Raw genomic sequence first — 14,989 nt, 5'->3', positions numbered from 1 at the left:
ATGCAGAACTTGAAAGCTTTTATTCTGTCAATAAATCTGTGAATCTTCTGGAGGAGCCTATGGTGTGCTAAATTCTCTGACCTTCTTTATTTTTTTGAAAAGCATCATATCCCAGGCATACTGTTCAACAGTCTATCCTTTTAGAATCTTCACGAAGCCCTTGACCTATGACCTCTGTTCTAGAAACCACATTGCACAATATGACCCCTCTCTCATTTAGCCTCCATCACAATAAGAGCATACCTAATGATTATAAAAGTGTTGGATACTTGATGTTAAGCACCCAGTGCTTTTAAACCCATTCAGATATTTGTTGGAAATGAACCAAAGAAGTACCTACAGTGTAGTGACCAATATATAGCTACATGGCAGCAGGGCTTGGAGAACTCCTGCATAGAATCAGTAGCACTGAAACTCTTCAATTTTAAACAATAACAACCTTGCCGCTCCCAGCCCAGCCCCAGACTAGTGCTGCCCAGAGTAAGTTAGGGCCCATTCAATAAACATGCGTGGAGCTTTGAAGATCTCAGAACATGAAGGAGGTCCCAGCATCCCTTATCCTTCCACCTTTTATTAGGGCCCCTTATCAGGTTGGGGTTCAGCTAATGCAGTTGCTTGGCTCTGCACACAGTCTGCCCTCTCACCTTCATCCCTGCTCTACTTCCCCCTAATGATCAAGGCCAGCATAACACAGAGCTGCTGAAGAATAAAATCCATCCTTCAATTCCCTCCAACTCCAAACATTTTCCCTGACTCATCTCAGGCTGTGTGAGATCGTGACTTCTGGAATTGAATTTAAAATTTAAGACAGAGGGCGCCTGGGTGGCTCAGTCCATTAAGCATCCGCCGTCAACTCGGGTCATGGTCCCAGAGTCCTGGGATCAAGCCCCACAAAGTCCTGGGATTGAGCCCCAAGTCAGGCTCCTTGCTCAGCGGGGAGCCTGCTTCTCCCTCTCCCTTCACTGCTCCCCCTGCTGTGCTCTCTCTCTCTATCTCAAGTAAATAGATAAAGTCCTAAAAAAAGAATTTAAGACAGAAGAGTGCCTTTATGCATAGGCAGAGGGCTAAACAAAGTTCTGAAACTTCTGGGACCCTGGCAAACCTCTTCTATCCCAGTAACTTAATGTGAGCATATGAGTTCAAATAACTTTTGGTGCCTGAGTTTTCCCCACTTGTGCAATCAGAGAGGTACTGTTTTAATTTTTTTATAAGAATGTATCCATGAATTATTTGTGAACTCAAAAATGAACAAAATAAGAGGGGCAACATTAACCTAAATTATGCTATAAAATGATGGTCTAACTCTTAATGAATATGAAATCAAAGAAAAGTACTTATTATCAAGCTGAGGTAATAATAGCATTCAAAGACTACAACAGGATGCCGCTAAGTAAAAGCTGTCTCTGAAGAAAAGGCACAGAATTTCTCCTTTTTTTTTTCAAGGCAGCATTTGTCCTTATAGACTGAAATATGAGGGGATAAAAAGGAATACTGATGAGGGAAACGCAGTTTTCCTACAGCTCTAAGGTTTTTACACAAACAGTGTCTCTTTTTACAGGGTTACAGTCCCACCTACTTTACCTTCTAGCCCTTTGTTTCCCACATGTAACCTGGAGGAGGCTGGACAAATAAAGACTAGAGCTCTTTTAATTTCTAACACATGAAGGTCTTGCAGCTAAACAGAAGTTACAATGTGAACAGATTTAAGGGCCATGTTCATACATGGCAATGTGTTCCATTAAATGAAACATAAAGTAGTAAGGCAGGCCTGGAGGGTGAGGGTGGGAAGGACATCTATGTAATTTATTAAAATAAAGGAAGCCTCAAGCCTCATCTTGTGATTTAAAGAGGAAGTCAATCACGACCAGTTTGCATTTAACTTATTATCTTGGCCATAGCTTGGCTATATTTTAAATATAAACTATTGTTGATGGATGAAGAAACGGAGTAGCCATTTTCAAAGGAACTGTTAATCTCCAAAAAAATGATGTGCTGTTGTTATTGTTTCCAACAAAATCATGTTGTAACACAAATTATAACACCTTAAAAAAAAAAAAAAAAAAAGCCGAAACAACAGAAGGAAGTATGAGTTCACCAATCTGGAGAAGTGAACTGAGGTTTCTTCACCACCCATGGTTCTCTGGTACTATAACATTTAATGGAATCACTTATTATTCCATGTCCTCATTTCTTTTACACTATCTGAAAGCCGGCAGCTCTAATGGCTAAGGAAAATAGATAAATTTAAAATAAAAAGTATACTACCTGCTCTTGCATAATATGAATTTAAATGAAAACAGCTTGAACTAGGATTATTTCTTCCAGAACGAGTCACCCCTCCCCTTCCAATACCCCACCCTAAAACAGAAGAACACATAGGCATCACAACCACACATGTATTTTTTTTTCTTAAAAAAGGTCACTTGGGCTCTGTCGAGGCTAATAAACAGAAATAGATTTTACTCCTGGCCAACAGCTCAAACCATCCATTAGCATAAAATTTAAGATGCGAAGATGTTTTTGGAATTAGTGTACAGGCAGACACACCCTGTTTACTCGAAAACCTAAACCTTAACAATAGCTTCTACACAGATAAGTCTCTGTATCAGAAGCCCTGGAAATCTCCAGTGACAATTTATCTTCCATGGTCTTTTGTCTTTAAATGTAAATGGTAGATAACTGAGCTTAAATGGAAAAAAAAAAAATTAAGAAATGAGCATCCTGAATTCTTTTGGATTCTAAAACCAGGGATAATATTGAAGGGAATGCAAATGAGTTTTAAATGTCCTTAAAATCTAGAAGTAAATGTAGCAACAGCTAATTCTTTGGCATTGAGTCAAGAAAGCCAAGGAAGCTGAGCTAGCAATGTAGCAGGGAAAATAATCAGAGAAAGAATACACTCTTCCGCCATGCCACAGACTGGGCATAACACACAAATATGGCCTCGAAACAAAATTAATATGGCTACAGGTGCACAACATTAATAGGGGCACACTGGGGTCAGAGAGAATGTGGCTGCCTTCATTAATGTCCTATGCACTCATACATACAAATATATACATATGTACATATATACAAATAAAGACCCATGCACGTAGCTTTCCCTTACCTCCAACAGAGGCCTGGCACTATCGTGGACAGACAGAATGTGTGTCACCTTGTTCTTGCTCAATTGCTCTGCATCTCTGGCATCTGTCATAGAAGAAAGAAGATGACGATTTTATTCTTCTCTGCAAGTGAATTATTTGTAAAGTTTAGCCAGGAAAAAATACAAAATGCCTTGCATATTTCTTTCTTGAAACTTCCATAATTCACCATACCCAGAATAAATCTAGACCTAGGGAATTTAGGACTATTGCTTTAATGTATTTTGTAGATGACTAAATTTATTTCTGATTGTCAGATTTTTTTGATACAAAGTGGTCACCTAAAATTTGAAATGTATTTATATTAATAAACATTGTAATCACGATTGTTGCTGTTTAAAGAACGTGAACCTATAGGGTCATTTTGTAGTTGCTGTTTGTTATTAATGATTAATAATCTAAGTTAAAATCACATACAAAAGACCCACTTACTATGTACCCTGATGTCAAAGGCAGGGATGGTTTAAACGCAGATTAGACTGTGGTTTATAACATCTACAATTCACTTCAGGGCAAAAGTAAAAATGGAACATTTTCTGGAAATCCCAAACAGAGTAAGTTATCAGTTAGCTAATTATCTGCATATGAAACTAAGGAGACACCAAAATTTACATTCCCTTCTAATGCTCCTACCTAATGCTGCATAAGAAAGACTGAATAAATATCCTCAAGTTGAAACCCTTCTGCTAATCTACAAAACAGGGGTCCAGCAAGAAAAGGCTCCCCACATGACCATGTCCTGAGCTGGGACAAGCTTTTTAAATGATACAGGGTAAAATGGACTGACTCAAATATTTACTTATCATGTTTCTAGAGAATATTAATGACATGGGAAAATGCTTAGGATATAATGTTAAGCAGGGTGTAAAAGCAGTTATCAAACTATAAATACAATGTGAACTCAATTTATAAAAACATAATAAAGACAAACACACATACAGAGGGAAAACTACTATAGGGAATTAGCTCTAACAGTGACAATCTTGAAAAGATGGAATTACAAGTGTTTCAAAACTTTTTAAACAGTTTTTTTGGTATAGTCAACACAAGAGGCTCTGAAAGTTTAACATGCCTATGAACTAAGTTGGGGCTTCAACTTAGTTCAAGGTCTATGACAAGGCTGAGGAATCTGCAGGTTCTTTTTTTCTTAAGATTTGTTTGTTTGTCTGTTTGTTTATTGGGGGGGTGCAGAGAAAGAGAAGCAGACTCTCTGCTTAGCACAGAGCCTAATGATGCTGGGCTAGATCTCATGACCCTAAGAGGAATCGGCAATTTTAAGAAGCCCTGATGATCATGCAGAGACTGAAAAATTTTCCTAAACGGTCTGCAATAAACATGTACCACTTTAAAGTCAAAAAAAAAAAAAGTCTTTAAAAGTAATATTAAAATGTTGGTTTTAAGACCTTCTTCGTTGCTCCAACCATCTCAAGCTTCAAATTCAGATGTGCATAACAGCCATCTACGTCACACATATAGGACTCAATTCCAAACACACCCATCTGCCCCACAACTATCACAAGTTTTGGCATCACTAAGTTTGAATTGAACAGGAACTGGAATCATTTAGGATCCCACTGGCAGCCAGCTTCCACATTCTCACCAAAAGGCAATTTTCCCAATCGCCACCAGCATGTATATTTTAGCCCCAGTGGAGAAGCAACATCAAGCTGGGCGCACAGAAGAGCACGGACGAGGCGGGGCAGCAAACGGTGGAAGGAGGAGGAGCAGCTGGTGGAGTGCTCCAAAGCAGCCTCCTGACACTCTAGGGCAGAATCTTCTGAATTCTGGTCCTGCCCAAGATTTGAATTTTAAAGATTTGTTTAAATAGGGATGCCTTGGTGGCTCACTCGGTTAAGCATCTGCCTTCGGCTCAGGTATTGATCCCAGAGTCCTGGGATCGAGCCCCAGGTCAGGCTCCCTGCTGCACGGGGAGCCTGCTTCTCCCTCTGTCTGCCCCTCCCCTTGCTTGAGTGAACTCTCTCTCTCTGACAAATAAATAAATAAAATCTTTTAAAAAAAAAGAGGTTTGTTTAAATATACTTTTTCTTCTGTCATTGAAAATAGAAGGAAAGATAAAAAGCTTCCAGGACAAACAAAAACTAAAGGAATTTGCAAACACAAAACCAGCCCTACAAGAAATATTGAAAGGGGTCCTCTAAGCAAAGAAAGACCCTAAAAGCAACATAGACCAGAAAGGAACACAGACAATATACAGTAACAGCCACCTTACAAGCAATACAATGGCACTAAATTCCTAACTTTCAATAGTTGCCCTGAATGTAAATGGGCTAAATGCCCCAATCAAAAGACACAGGCTATCAGATTGGATTAAAAAACAAGACCCATCAAAATGCTGTCTGCAAGAGACTCATTTTAGACCCAAAGACACCCCTAGATTGAAAGTGAGGGGGTGGAAAACCATTTACCATGCTAATGGACACCAAAAGAAAGCTGGGGTGGCAATCCTTATATCAGACAAATTAGATTTTAAACCAAAGACTGTAATAAGAGATGAGGAAGGACACTATATCCTACTTAAAGGGTCTATCCAACAAGAAGATCTAACAATTATAAATATCTATGCCCCTAACATGGGAGCAGCCAATTATATAAGCCAATTAATAACAAAAGCAAAGAAACACATCAACAACAATACAATAATACTGGGGGACTTTAACATCCCCCTCACTGAAATGGACAGATCGTCTAAGCAAAAGATCAACAAGGAAATAAAGACTTTAAATGACACACTGGACCAAATGGACTTGACAGTTATATTCAGAACATTCCATCCCAAAGCAACGGAATACAAATTCTTCTCTAGTACCCATGGAACATTCTCCAGAATCGATCACATCCTAGGTCATAAATCAGGTCTCAACCAGTACCAAAAGATTGGGATCATTCCCTGCCTATTTTCAGACCACAATGCTTTGAAAATAGACCTCAATCACAAGAGGAAAGTCGAAAAGAACTCAAATACTTGGAGGCTAAAGAGCATCCTACTAAAGAATGAATGGGTCAACCAGGAAATTAAAGAAGAATTTAAAAAATTCATGGAAACAAATCAAAATGAAAACACAACTGTTCAAAATCTTTGGGATGCAACAAAGGCAGTCCTAAGAGGAAAGTATTTAGCAATACAGCCTTTTTCAAGAAACAAGAAAGGTCTCAAGTACACAACCTAACCCTACACCTAAAGGAGCTGGAGAAAGAACAGCAAATAAAGCCTAAACCCAGCAGGAGAAGAGAAATAATAAAGATCAGAGCAGAAATCAATGAAGTAGAAACTAACAGAACAGTAGAACAGATCAATGAAACTAGGAGCTGGTTCTTTGAAAGAATTAACAAGATTGATAAACCCCTGGCCAGACTTATCAAAAAGAAAAGAGAAATGACCCAAATCAACAAAGTCATGAATGAAAGAGGAGAGATCACAACCAACACCAAAGAAATACAAACAATTATAAAAACATATTATGAGCAACTCTATGCCAGCAAATTAGATAACCTGGAAGACATGGATGCATTCCTAGAGATGTTTCAACTACCAAAACTGAACCAGGAAGAAATAGAAAAGGTGAACAGACCTATAACCACTAAGGAAATTGAAGCAGTCATCAAAAATCTCCCAAAAAACAAAAGCCCAGGGCCAGATGGCTTCCCAGGGGAATTCTACCAAACATTCCAAGAAGAATTAATACCTATTCTTCTGAAACTCTTCCAAAAAAATAGAAATGGAAGGAAAACTTCCAAACTCATTTTATGAGGCCAGCATTACCTTGATCCCAAAACCAGACAAAGACCCCATCAAAAAGGAGAATTACAGACCAATATCCCTGATGAACATGGATGCAAAAATTCTCACCAAAATACTAGCCAAAAGGATCCAACAGTACATTAAAAGGATTATTCACCATGACCAAGTGGGATTTATCCCTGGGCTGAAAGGTTGGTTCAACATCCGCAAATCAATCAACGTGATACAATACATTAACAAAAGAAAGAACAAGAATCATATGATCCTCTCAATAGATGCAGAAAAAGCTTTTGACAAAGTACAGCATCCTTTCTTGATCAAAACTCTTCAAAGTATAGGGATAGAGGGTACAAACCTCAATATCATAAAAGCCATCTATGAAAAACCTACAGCAAATATCATTCTCAATGGGGAAAAACTGAGAGCTTTCCCCCTAAGGTCAGGAACGTGGCAGGGATGTCCACTATCACCACTGCTATTCAACATAGTATTGGAAGTCCTAGCCACAGCAATCAGACAACAAAAAGAAATCAAAGGCATCCAAATCAGCAAAGAAGAAGTCAAACTCTCACTCTTTGCAGATGATATGATACTTTATGTGGAAAACCCAAAAGACTCCACCCCAAAACTGACAGAACTCATACAGGAATTCAGTAAAGTGGCAGGATATAAAATCAATGCACAGAAATCAGTGGCATTCCTATACACCAACAGCAAGACAGAAGAAAGAGAAATTAAGGAGTCGATCCCATTTACAATTGCACCCAAAACCATAAGATACCTAGGCATAAATCTAACCAAAGAGGCAAAGGATCTGTACTCAGAAAACTATAAAATACTCATGAAAGAAATTGAGGAAGACACAAAGAAATGGAAAAACGTTCCATGCTCATGGATTGGAAGAACAAATATTGTGAAGATGCCAATGCTACCTAGAGCAATCTACACATTCAATGCAATCCCCATCAAAATACCATCCACTTTTTTCAAAGAAATGGAACAAATCATCCTAAAATTTGTATGGAACCAGAAAAGACCCCGCATAGCCAGAGGAATGTTGAAAAAGAAAAGCAAAGCTGGCGGCATCCCAATTTCGGACTTCCAGCTCTATTACAAAGCTGTCATCATCAAGACAGCATGGTACTGGCACAAAAATAGACACATAGATCAATGGAACAGAATAGAGAGCCCAGAAATGGACCCTCAACTCTATGGTCAACTGATCTTCGACAAAGCAGGAAAGAATGTCCAATGGAACAAAGACAGTCTCTTCAATAAATGGTGTTGGGAAAATTGGATAGCCATATGGAGAAGAATGAAACTGGACCATTTCCTTACACCACACACAAAAATAGACTCCAAATGGTTGAAAGACCTCAATGTGAGACAGGAGTCCATCAAAATCCTAAAGATCCTAAAGATCCTAAAGGCAGCAACCTCTTTGACCTCAGCCGAAGCAACTTCTTCCTAGAAACATCGCCAAAGGCAAGGGAAGCAACGGCAAAAATGAACTATTGGGACTTCATCAAGATAAAAAGCTTTTACAAAGCAAAGGAAACAGTCAACAAAACCAAAAGACAACCGACAGAATGGGAGAAGATATTTGCAAATGACATATCAGATAAAGGGCTAGTATCCAAAATCTGTAAAGAACTCATCAAACTCAACACCCAAAGAACAAAGAATCCAATCAAGAAATGGGCAGAAGACATGAACAGACATTTCTGCAAAGAAGACATCCAAATGGCCAACAGACACATGAAAAAGTGCTCAATATTGCTTGGCATCAGGGAAATCCAAATCAAAACCTCAATGAGATACCACCTCCCACCAGTCAGAATGGCTAAAATTAACAAGTCAGGAAACGACAGATGTTGGCTGGGATGCGGAGAAAGGGGAACCCTCCTACACTGTTAGTGGGAATGCAAGCTGGTGCAGCCACTCTGGAAAACACTACGGAGGTTCCTCAAAAAGTTGAAAATAGAGCTACCATATGATCCAGCAATTGCACTACTGGGTATTTACCCCAAAGATACAAAAGTAGGGATCCGAAAGGGTATGTGCACCCTGATGTTTATAGCAGCAATGTCCACAATAGCCAAACTGTGGAAAGAGCCAAGATGTCCATCGACAGATGAATGGATAAAGAAGATGTGGTATATATACACAATGGAATATTATGCAGCCATCAAAAGGAATGAGATCTTGCCATTTGCAATGATGTGGATGGAACTGGAGGGTATTATGTTGAGCGAAGTAAGTCCAACAGAGAAAGACATGTATCATATAATCTCACTGATATGAGGAATTCTTAATCGCAGGAAACAAACTGAGGGTTGCTGGAGTGGGGGGTGGGGTGGGAGGGATGGGGTGACTGGGTGATAGACACTGGGGAGGGTATGTGCTCTGGTAAGCGCTGTGAATTCATTAAGAATGAATTCACTGTTGAATCTCAGATCTGTACCTCTGAAACAAATAATGCAATATATGTTAAGAAAAAAAAAAAAGAAGAAGAAGAAGGTAGCAGGAGGGGAAGAATGAAGCGGGGGAAATCGGAGGGGTAGACGAACCATGAGAGACGATGGACTATGAAAAACAAACTGAGGGTTCTAGAGGGGAGGGGGTGGGAGGATGGGTTAGCCTGGTGGTGGGTATTGAGGAGGGCACATTCTGCATGGAGCACAGGGTGTTATGCACAAACAATGAATCATGGAACACTACATCTAAAACTAATGATGTAATGTATGGGGATTAACATAAGAACTAAAAAAAATTAAAAAAAGAAAAAGACAAATAGAAATGTAGGTAAACATTTAATTGAATGAACCTAACAAAGAAGCCTGTATCCCATTAATCTTATGAAAAATAATAAACCCTTTTGAGAACAGTTCAAAAATAGAGAGGAAGCTTTTAATAAAAAAAAAAAAAAAAAAGAAATAGGTATAGATTTTAGTACAAAGAGTTTTAAAAATGTGCCTTAAAATTGTGCACATGTGACCTTCTAGAAGAAAGTAACCTACTATGAATAAGGATAAAACTCTCATAAATAAACTGTTGGCAGAAGTACTGAATTTGGTTGGTATGCATTATAATTTTTAATTTGTAAACACTTTCACGTAGCAATTCTACTTCTAGGAATTTATCCTAAACTCTGTTCTCAAACACAAAGACATTCTCCTATCTTCATGAAAGCAGTTAATAACTCCCTAGGTAACCCCAAAAGATAGTTGCTCCTTAATGTAGTCCAGTACTACCGCCTACCTACCACAAAGCACTTGCTTTTTCAGAACTACAAAGCCTACTAATTTAAGAACTCTAGTACTATTTTTAAAATGTTCTAGTAGCAATTAGCAGCTGTCAGCTCCCTATACTCAATTCTCTCTAAGGCCAATTAACAGCACTAGGAGCCAAAGGCGGTTGGGGGAAGAGAAGAGGAGGAAATAAACATTATGCAGAGAAATCAAAAAGATCAGCATCATGCATTTTCTCATCCAATGTGGTTTCTCCTGGTGCATTTTTGTTAATCAGTGGGTAGAACCTAAAATTTTCTGGGCTGTTCCAATGTATGTCTTATTAGGTTCTCATATACTATTTTAGCACAATTTACTTTACAAAGGTATCCCCTTTTTGAGGGTTCTGAGGAGTAAACATAGCATGCTACAGTATTTTTTTTTTTACCAGTTCAGATGGTTTGGGGGAAGAAAACCTGATACAGATTCACAGGAATATAGACTACAGTGGTGGGATCTCACAGTTAAATGAATTGTAGATATAGTCATCATCTGCTTATGAAAGATAGATGTTCCTTTATGTGTATTTTTAGCAATTATCTTAATGGTTAATTTCCTATGACATTAAAGTAATTTAAAATATATTGGGAGGGAGGAGCAAGATGGCAGAGGAGTAGGTGACCTAAATTTCATCTGGTCCCAGAAATTCAGCTAGATAGGGATCAAACCATTCTGAACACCTATGAACTCAACAGGAGATCGAAGAAAAGAATAGCAGCCACTCTCTGAACAGAAAAGCGACCACTTTCTGGAAGGTAGGACATGCAGAGAAGTGAATCCGAGGCGATATTTGAGAAGATAGACGGCGGGGGAGGGGGCCTCCATCAGCCGCTACTGGCAAGTGATAGAGCAGAAAGGCACAAAATCGGAACTCTTAGAAGTCTGTTCTGAGGCGCCTGGGTGGCTCAGTCGTTAAGCGTCTGCATTCAGCACAGGTCATAATCTCAGCATCCTAGGATCGAGCCCTGCATCAGGCTCCAGCTCAGTGGGAAGCCTGCTTCTCCCTCTCCGACTCCCCTTGCTTGTGTTCCCTCTCTCGCTGTCTCCATTTGTCAAATAAATTAACTAAAATCTTAAAAAAAAAAAAAAAGAAGAAGAAGAAGAAGAAGTCTGCTCCGCAGAGGGCCGTCATTCCAGTGGCTAAGCGGGGAGTGGAACACTCAATGGGACAGTGTGGTCTCAGGACCCTCGGGATCACAGAAAGACCGGGGGTGCCTGAGTGCAGCAGAGCTCCCAGGTATCTGAGCAGGGAAGCCAGCTGCAGAGATGGAGCTGAGGGGAAAGCTCTGAGCTCGGGGTGGCCATAAACCATGATCCACAGCACAGTCGGGCCACTGCTCCTCCTGCAGGGACCCAACAAGTGGCAGATCCAGGAAAACTCCCCCTCCTCCCCCGGGAGGAGCAGAGAGGGAGCACACCCAGGGATCTGCTGGGTTTGGAGACTCCACACAGGGTCATGTGCCAGAGATAGAAACGCTCAGTCACAGGCCGGGCAGGTGAGCACAGAGTGCGGCCGGAGACCGGGGAGACAGGAGTGATTGACTGCTTTTCTCTGGGGGTGCACTGAGGAGTGGGACCTCCGAGTTCTCGGCTCCTCTGTGGTGGAAATTGGGAGGCCGCCATTCTCACTCCCATCCTCCAAAGCTCTACGGAAAGCTTGCAGGACACAAAAGCTGCGGAGACCAAACCCCAGCAGATTCCTTAGCCCAGACCGGCAAGGGTGGGGCAATTCCGCCTCTGGCAAAGATATTTGAGAACTTGGCAACAGGCCTCTTCCCCAGAAGATCAGCAAGAACAGCCAGCCAAGACCAAGTTTACCGATCAATGAGAACGGCAGAACTCCAGTGCTAGGGGAATACAGCACAGACAATGCATGGCTTTTTTCCCACTGATTCTTTAGTCTTTCAAAGTTAACTTTTAAAATTTTCTTTTTCTTTTTCTTTTTTTGGAATTTTTCTTTTTCCCTTTTTCAACCAACATCTTATCAATCACTTTTTTAAAACTCTTTTCTATTTTTCATTTTTAGAGTCAAATTCTATGCCTTCTTATAGTTACCCATATTTTTGGTATATATATATATAAGTTGTTCTCTCTTTAAAATTTTGGGATACAGTTTCTTCTAAGAGACCAAAATATACCCTGAATCTCTAGTGTATCGCTTTGTTCTAGTCTCCTGCCTGATCACATGCTCTCCCCCTTTTTTTTAAATTTCTCTTCCTTCTTTATTCAACCAACTTCTTATCAATTCCATTTATAATATCTTCTATAATTTTCATCTTTACACCCATATTCCATCCCTTCATCATATTTACCCTTATTTCAGTATATGCATTTTTCTTTATTTAAAATTTTGGGAGACAGTATCTTCTAACAGACTAAAATACGCCCAAAATCTAGTGTCTGGCAATGATCTATTCAACAGCCTGATAATATTTGACCATATACTTTTTTTTCTTTTTCTCTTTCTTTTTCTTTTTCTTTTTCTTTTTTTCTTTTTTCTTCTTTCCCTTTCTTTTCCCCCGGTTTCAGGTCTTTTCTGATTGCTTTAGTGTATATTTATCTGGGGTCGTTGTTACCCTGTTAGCATTTTGTTCTCTCATTCATCAGTTCTCCTCTGGACAAAATGACAAGATGGAAAAAATCACCTCAAAAAAAAAAAAGAACAAGAGGCAGGACCGACTGCCAGGGACCTAATCAATACAGACATTAGTAAGAAGTCGGAAATAGAGTTCAGAATGATGATTTTAAAGATACTAGCTGGGCTTGAAAAAAGCATGGAAGATATTAGAGAAACCGCTTCTGGAGAAATAAAAGAACTAAAATCTAACCAAGTCGAAATCAAAAAGGCTATTAATGAGGTGCAATAAAAAATGGAGGCTCTAACTGCTAGGATAAATGAGGCAGAAGAGGGAATCCGTGATATAGAAGACCAAATGATGGAAAATAAAGAAGCTGAGAAAAAGAGATAAACAACCCCTGGATCACGAGGGCAGAATTCAAGAGATAAGTGATACCATAAGACAAAACAATATTAGAAAAATTGGGATCCCAGAAGAAGAAGAAAGAGAGAGAGGGGCAGAAGGTATATTGGAGCAAATTATAGCAGATAACTCCCTAATTTGGGGAAGGAAACAGGCATCAAAATCCAGGAGGCACAGAGAACCCCCCTCAAAATCAATAAAAATAGGTCAACACCCCGACATCTAATAGTAAAACTTACGAGTTTCAGAGACAAAGAGAAAATCCTGAAAGCAGCTCGGGACAAGAGATCTGTAACCTACAATGGTAGAAACATAAGACTGGCAACAGACCTACCCACAGAGACCAGGCAGGCCAGAAAGGACTGGCATGATATATTCAGAGTACTAAATGAGAAAAATATGCAGCCAAGAATACTATATCCAGCTAGGCTGTCATTGAAAATTGAAGGAGAGATAAAAAGCTTCCAGAACAAACAAAAACTAAAGGAATTTGCAAACATGAAACGAGCCCTACAAGAAATATTGAAAGGGGTCCTCTAAACAAAGAGAGAGCCTAAAAGTAACAGAGACCAGAAAGGAACACAGAAAATATACAGTAACAATCACCTTACAGGCAATACAATGGCACTAAATTCATATCTTTCAAGAGTTACCCCGACTGTAAGTGGGCTAAATACCCCAATCAAAAGACACAGGCTAACAGATTGGATAAAAAAAACAAGACCCATCGATATGCTATCTGCAAGAGACTCATTTTAGACCCAAAGACACCCCCAGATTGAAAATGAGGGGGTGGAAAACCACTTACCATGCTAATGGACACCAAAAGAAAGCTGGGGTAGCAATCCTTATATCAGACAAATTAGATTTTAAACCAAAGACTGTAATAAGAGATGAGGAAGGACGCTATATCCTACTTAAAGGGTCTATCCAACAAGAAGATCTAACAATTGTAAATATCTATGCCCCTAACATGGGAGCCGCCAATTATATAAGCCAATTAATAACAAAAACAAAGAAACACATTGACAACAATACAATAATAGTAGGGGACTTTAACACCCCACTTACTGAAATGGACAGATCATCTAAGCAAAAGATCAACAAGGAAATAAAGACTTTAAATGACACACTGGACCAAATGGACTTCACAGATATATTCAGAACATTCCATCCAAAAGCAACAAAAAACACATTCTTCCCTAGCGCCCATGGAACATTTTCCAGAATCCACCACATCCTAGGTCACAAATCAGGTCTCAGCTGATACCAAAAGATTGGGATCATTCCCTGTGTATTTTTGGATCACAATGCTTTGAAACTAGAACTCAATCACAAGAGGAAAGTCGGAAAGAACTCAAATACATGGAGGCTAAAGAGCATCCTACTAAAGAATGAATGGGTCAACCAGGAAATTAAAGAAGAATTTAAAAAATCCAGGGAGACAAATGAAAAAGAAAACACAACTGTTCAAAATCTTTGGGATGCAGCAAAGGCAGTCCTAAGAGGAAAGTATAGAGCAATACAAGCTTTTCTCAAGAAACAAGAAAGGTCTCAAGTACACAACCTAACCTTACACGTAAAAGAGCTGGAGAAAGAACAGCAAATAAAGCCTACATCCAGCAGGAGAAGAGAAATAATAAAGATCAGAGCAGAAATCAAAGAAATAGAACCAAAAGAAGGGTAGAATAGATCAACGAAACTAGGAGCTGGTTCTTTGAAAGAATTAATAAGATTGATAAACCCCTGGCCAGACTTATCAAAAAGAAAACAGAAATGACCCAAATAAATAAAATCATGAATGAAAGAGGA

General features: G+C 39.3%; 1 protein-coding gene across 2 annotated transcripts in view; it reads right to left on the bottom strand.

Moving 5' to 3' along the window:
* DUSP22 (dual specificity phosphatase 22) overlaps positions 1-14,989 on the bottom strand; it is a 76,837-nt gene that overhangs the window by 36,054 nt on the left and 25,794 nt on the right. For both annotated transcript variants that reach the window (XM_035030702.1, XM_035030701.1), the window contains exon 3: positions 3,110-3,192. In XM_035030702.1, the coding sequence (XP_034886593.1) occupies positions 3,110-3,192 (83 nt within the window). The remainder of the gene's footprint in view (positions 1-3,109; positions 3,193-14,989) is intronic.

This window comes from Mirounga leonina, unplaced genomic scaffold (assembly GCF_011800145.1).
Source record: "Mirounga leonina isolate KUSES-001 unplaced genomic scaffold, KU_Mleo_1.0 Mir_366, whole genome shotgun sequence".
Lineage (NCBI taxonomy): Eukaryota > Metazoa > Chordata > Mammalia > Carnivora > Phocidae > Mirounga > Mirounga leonina.
Note: the sequence above shows the minus strand (reverse complement) of the source record. Positions and strands in the feature narration are given on the sequence as shown.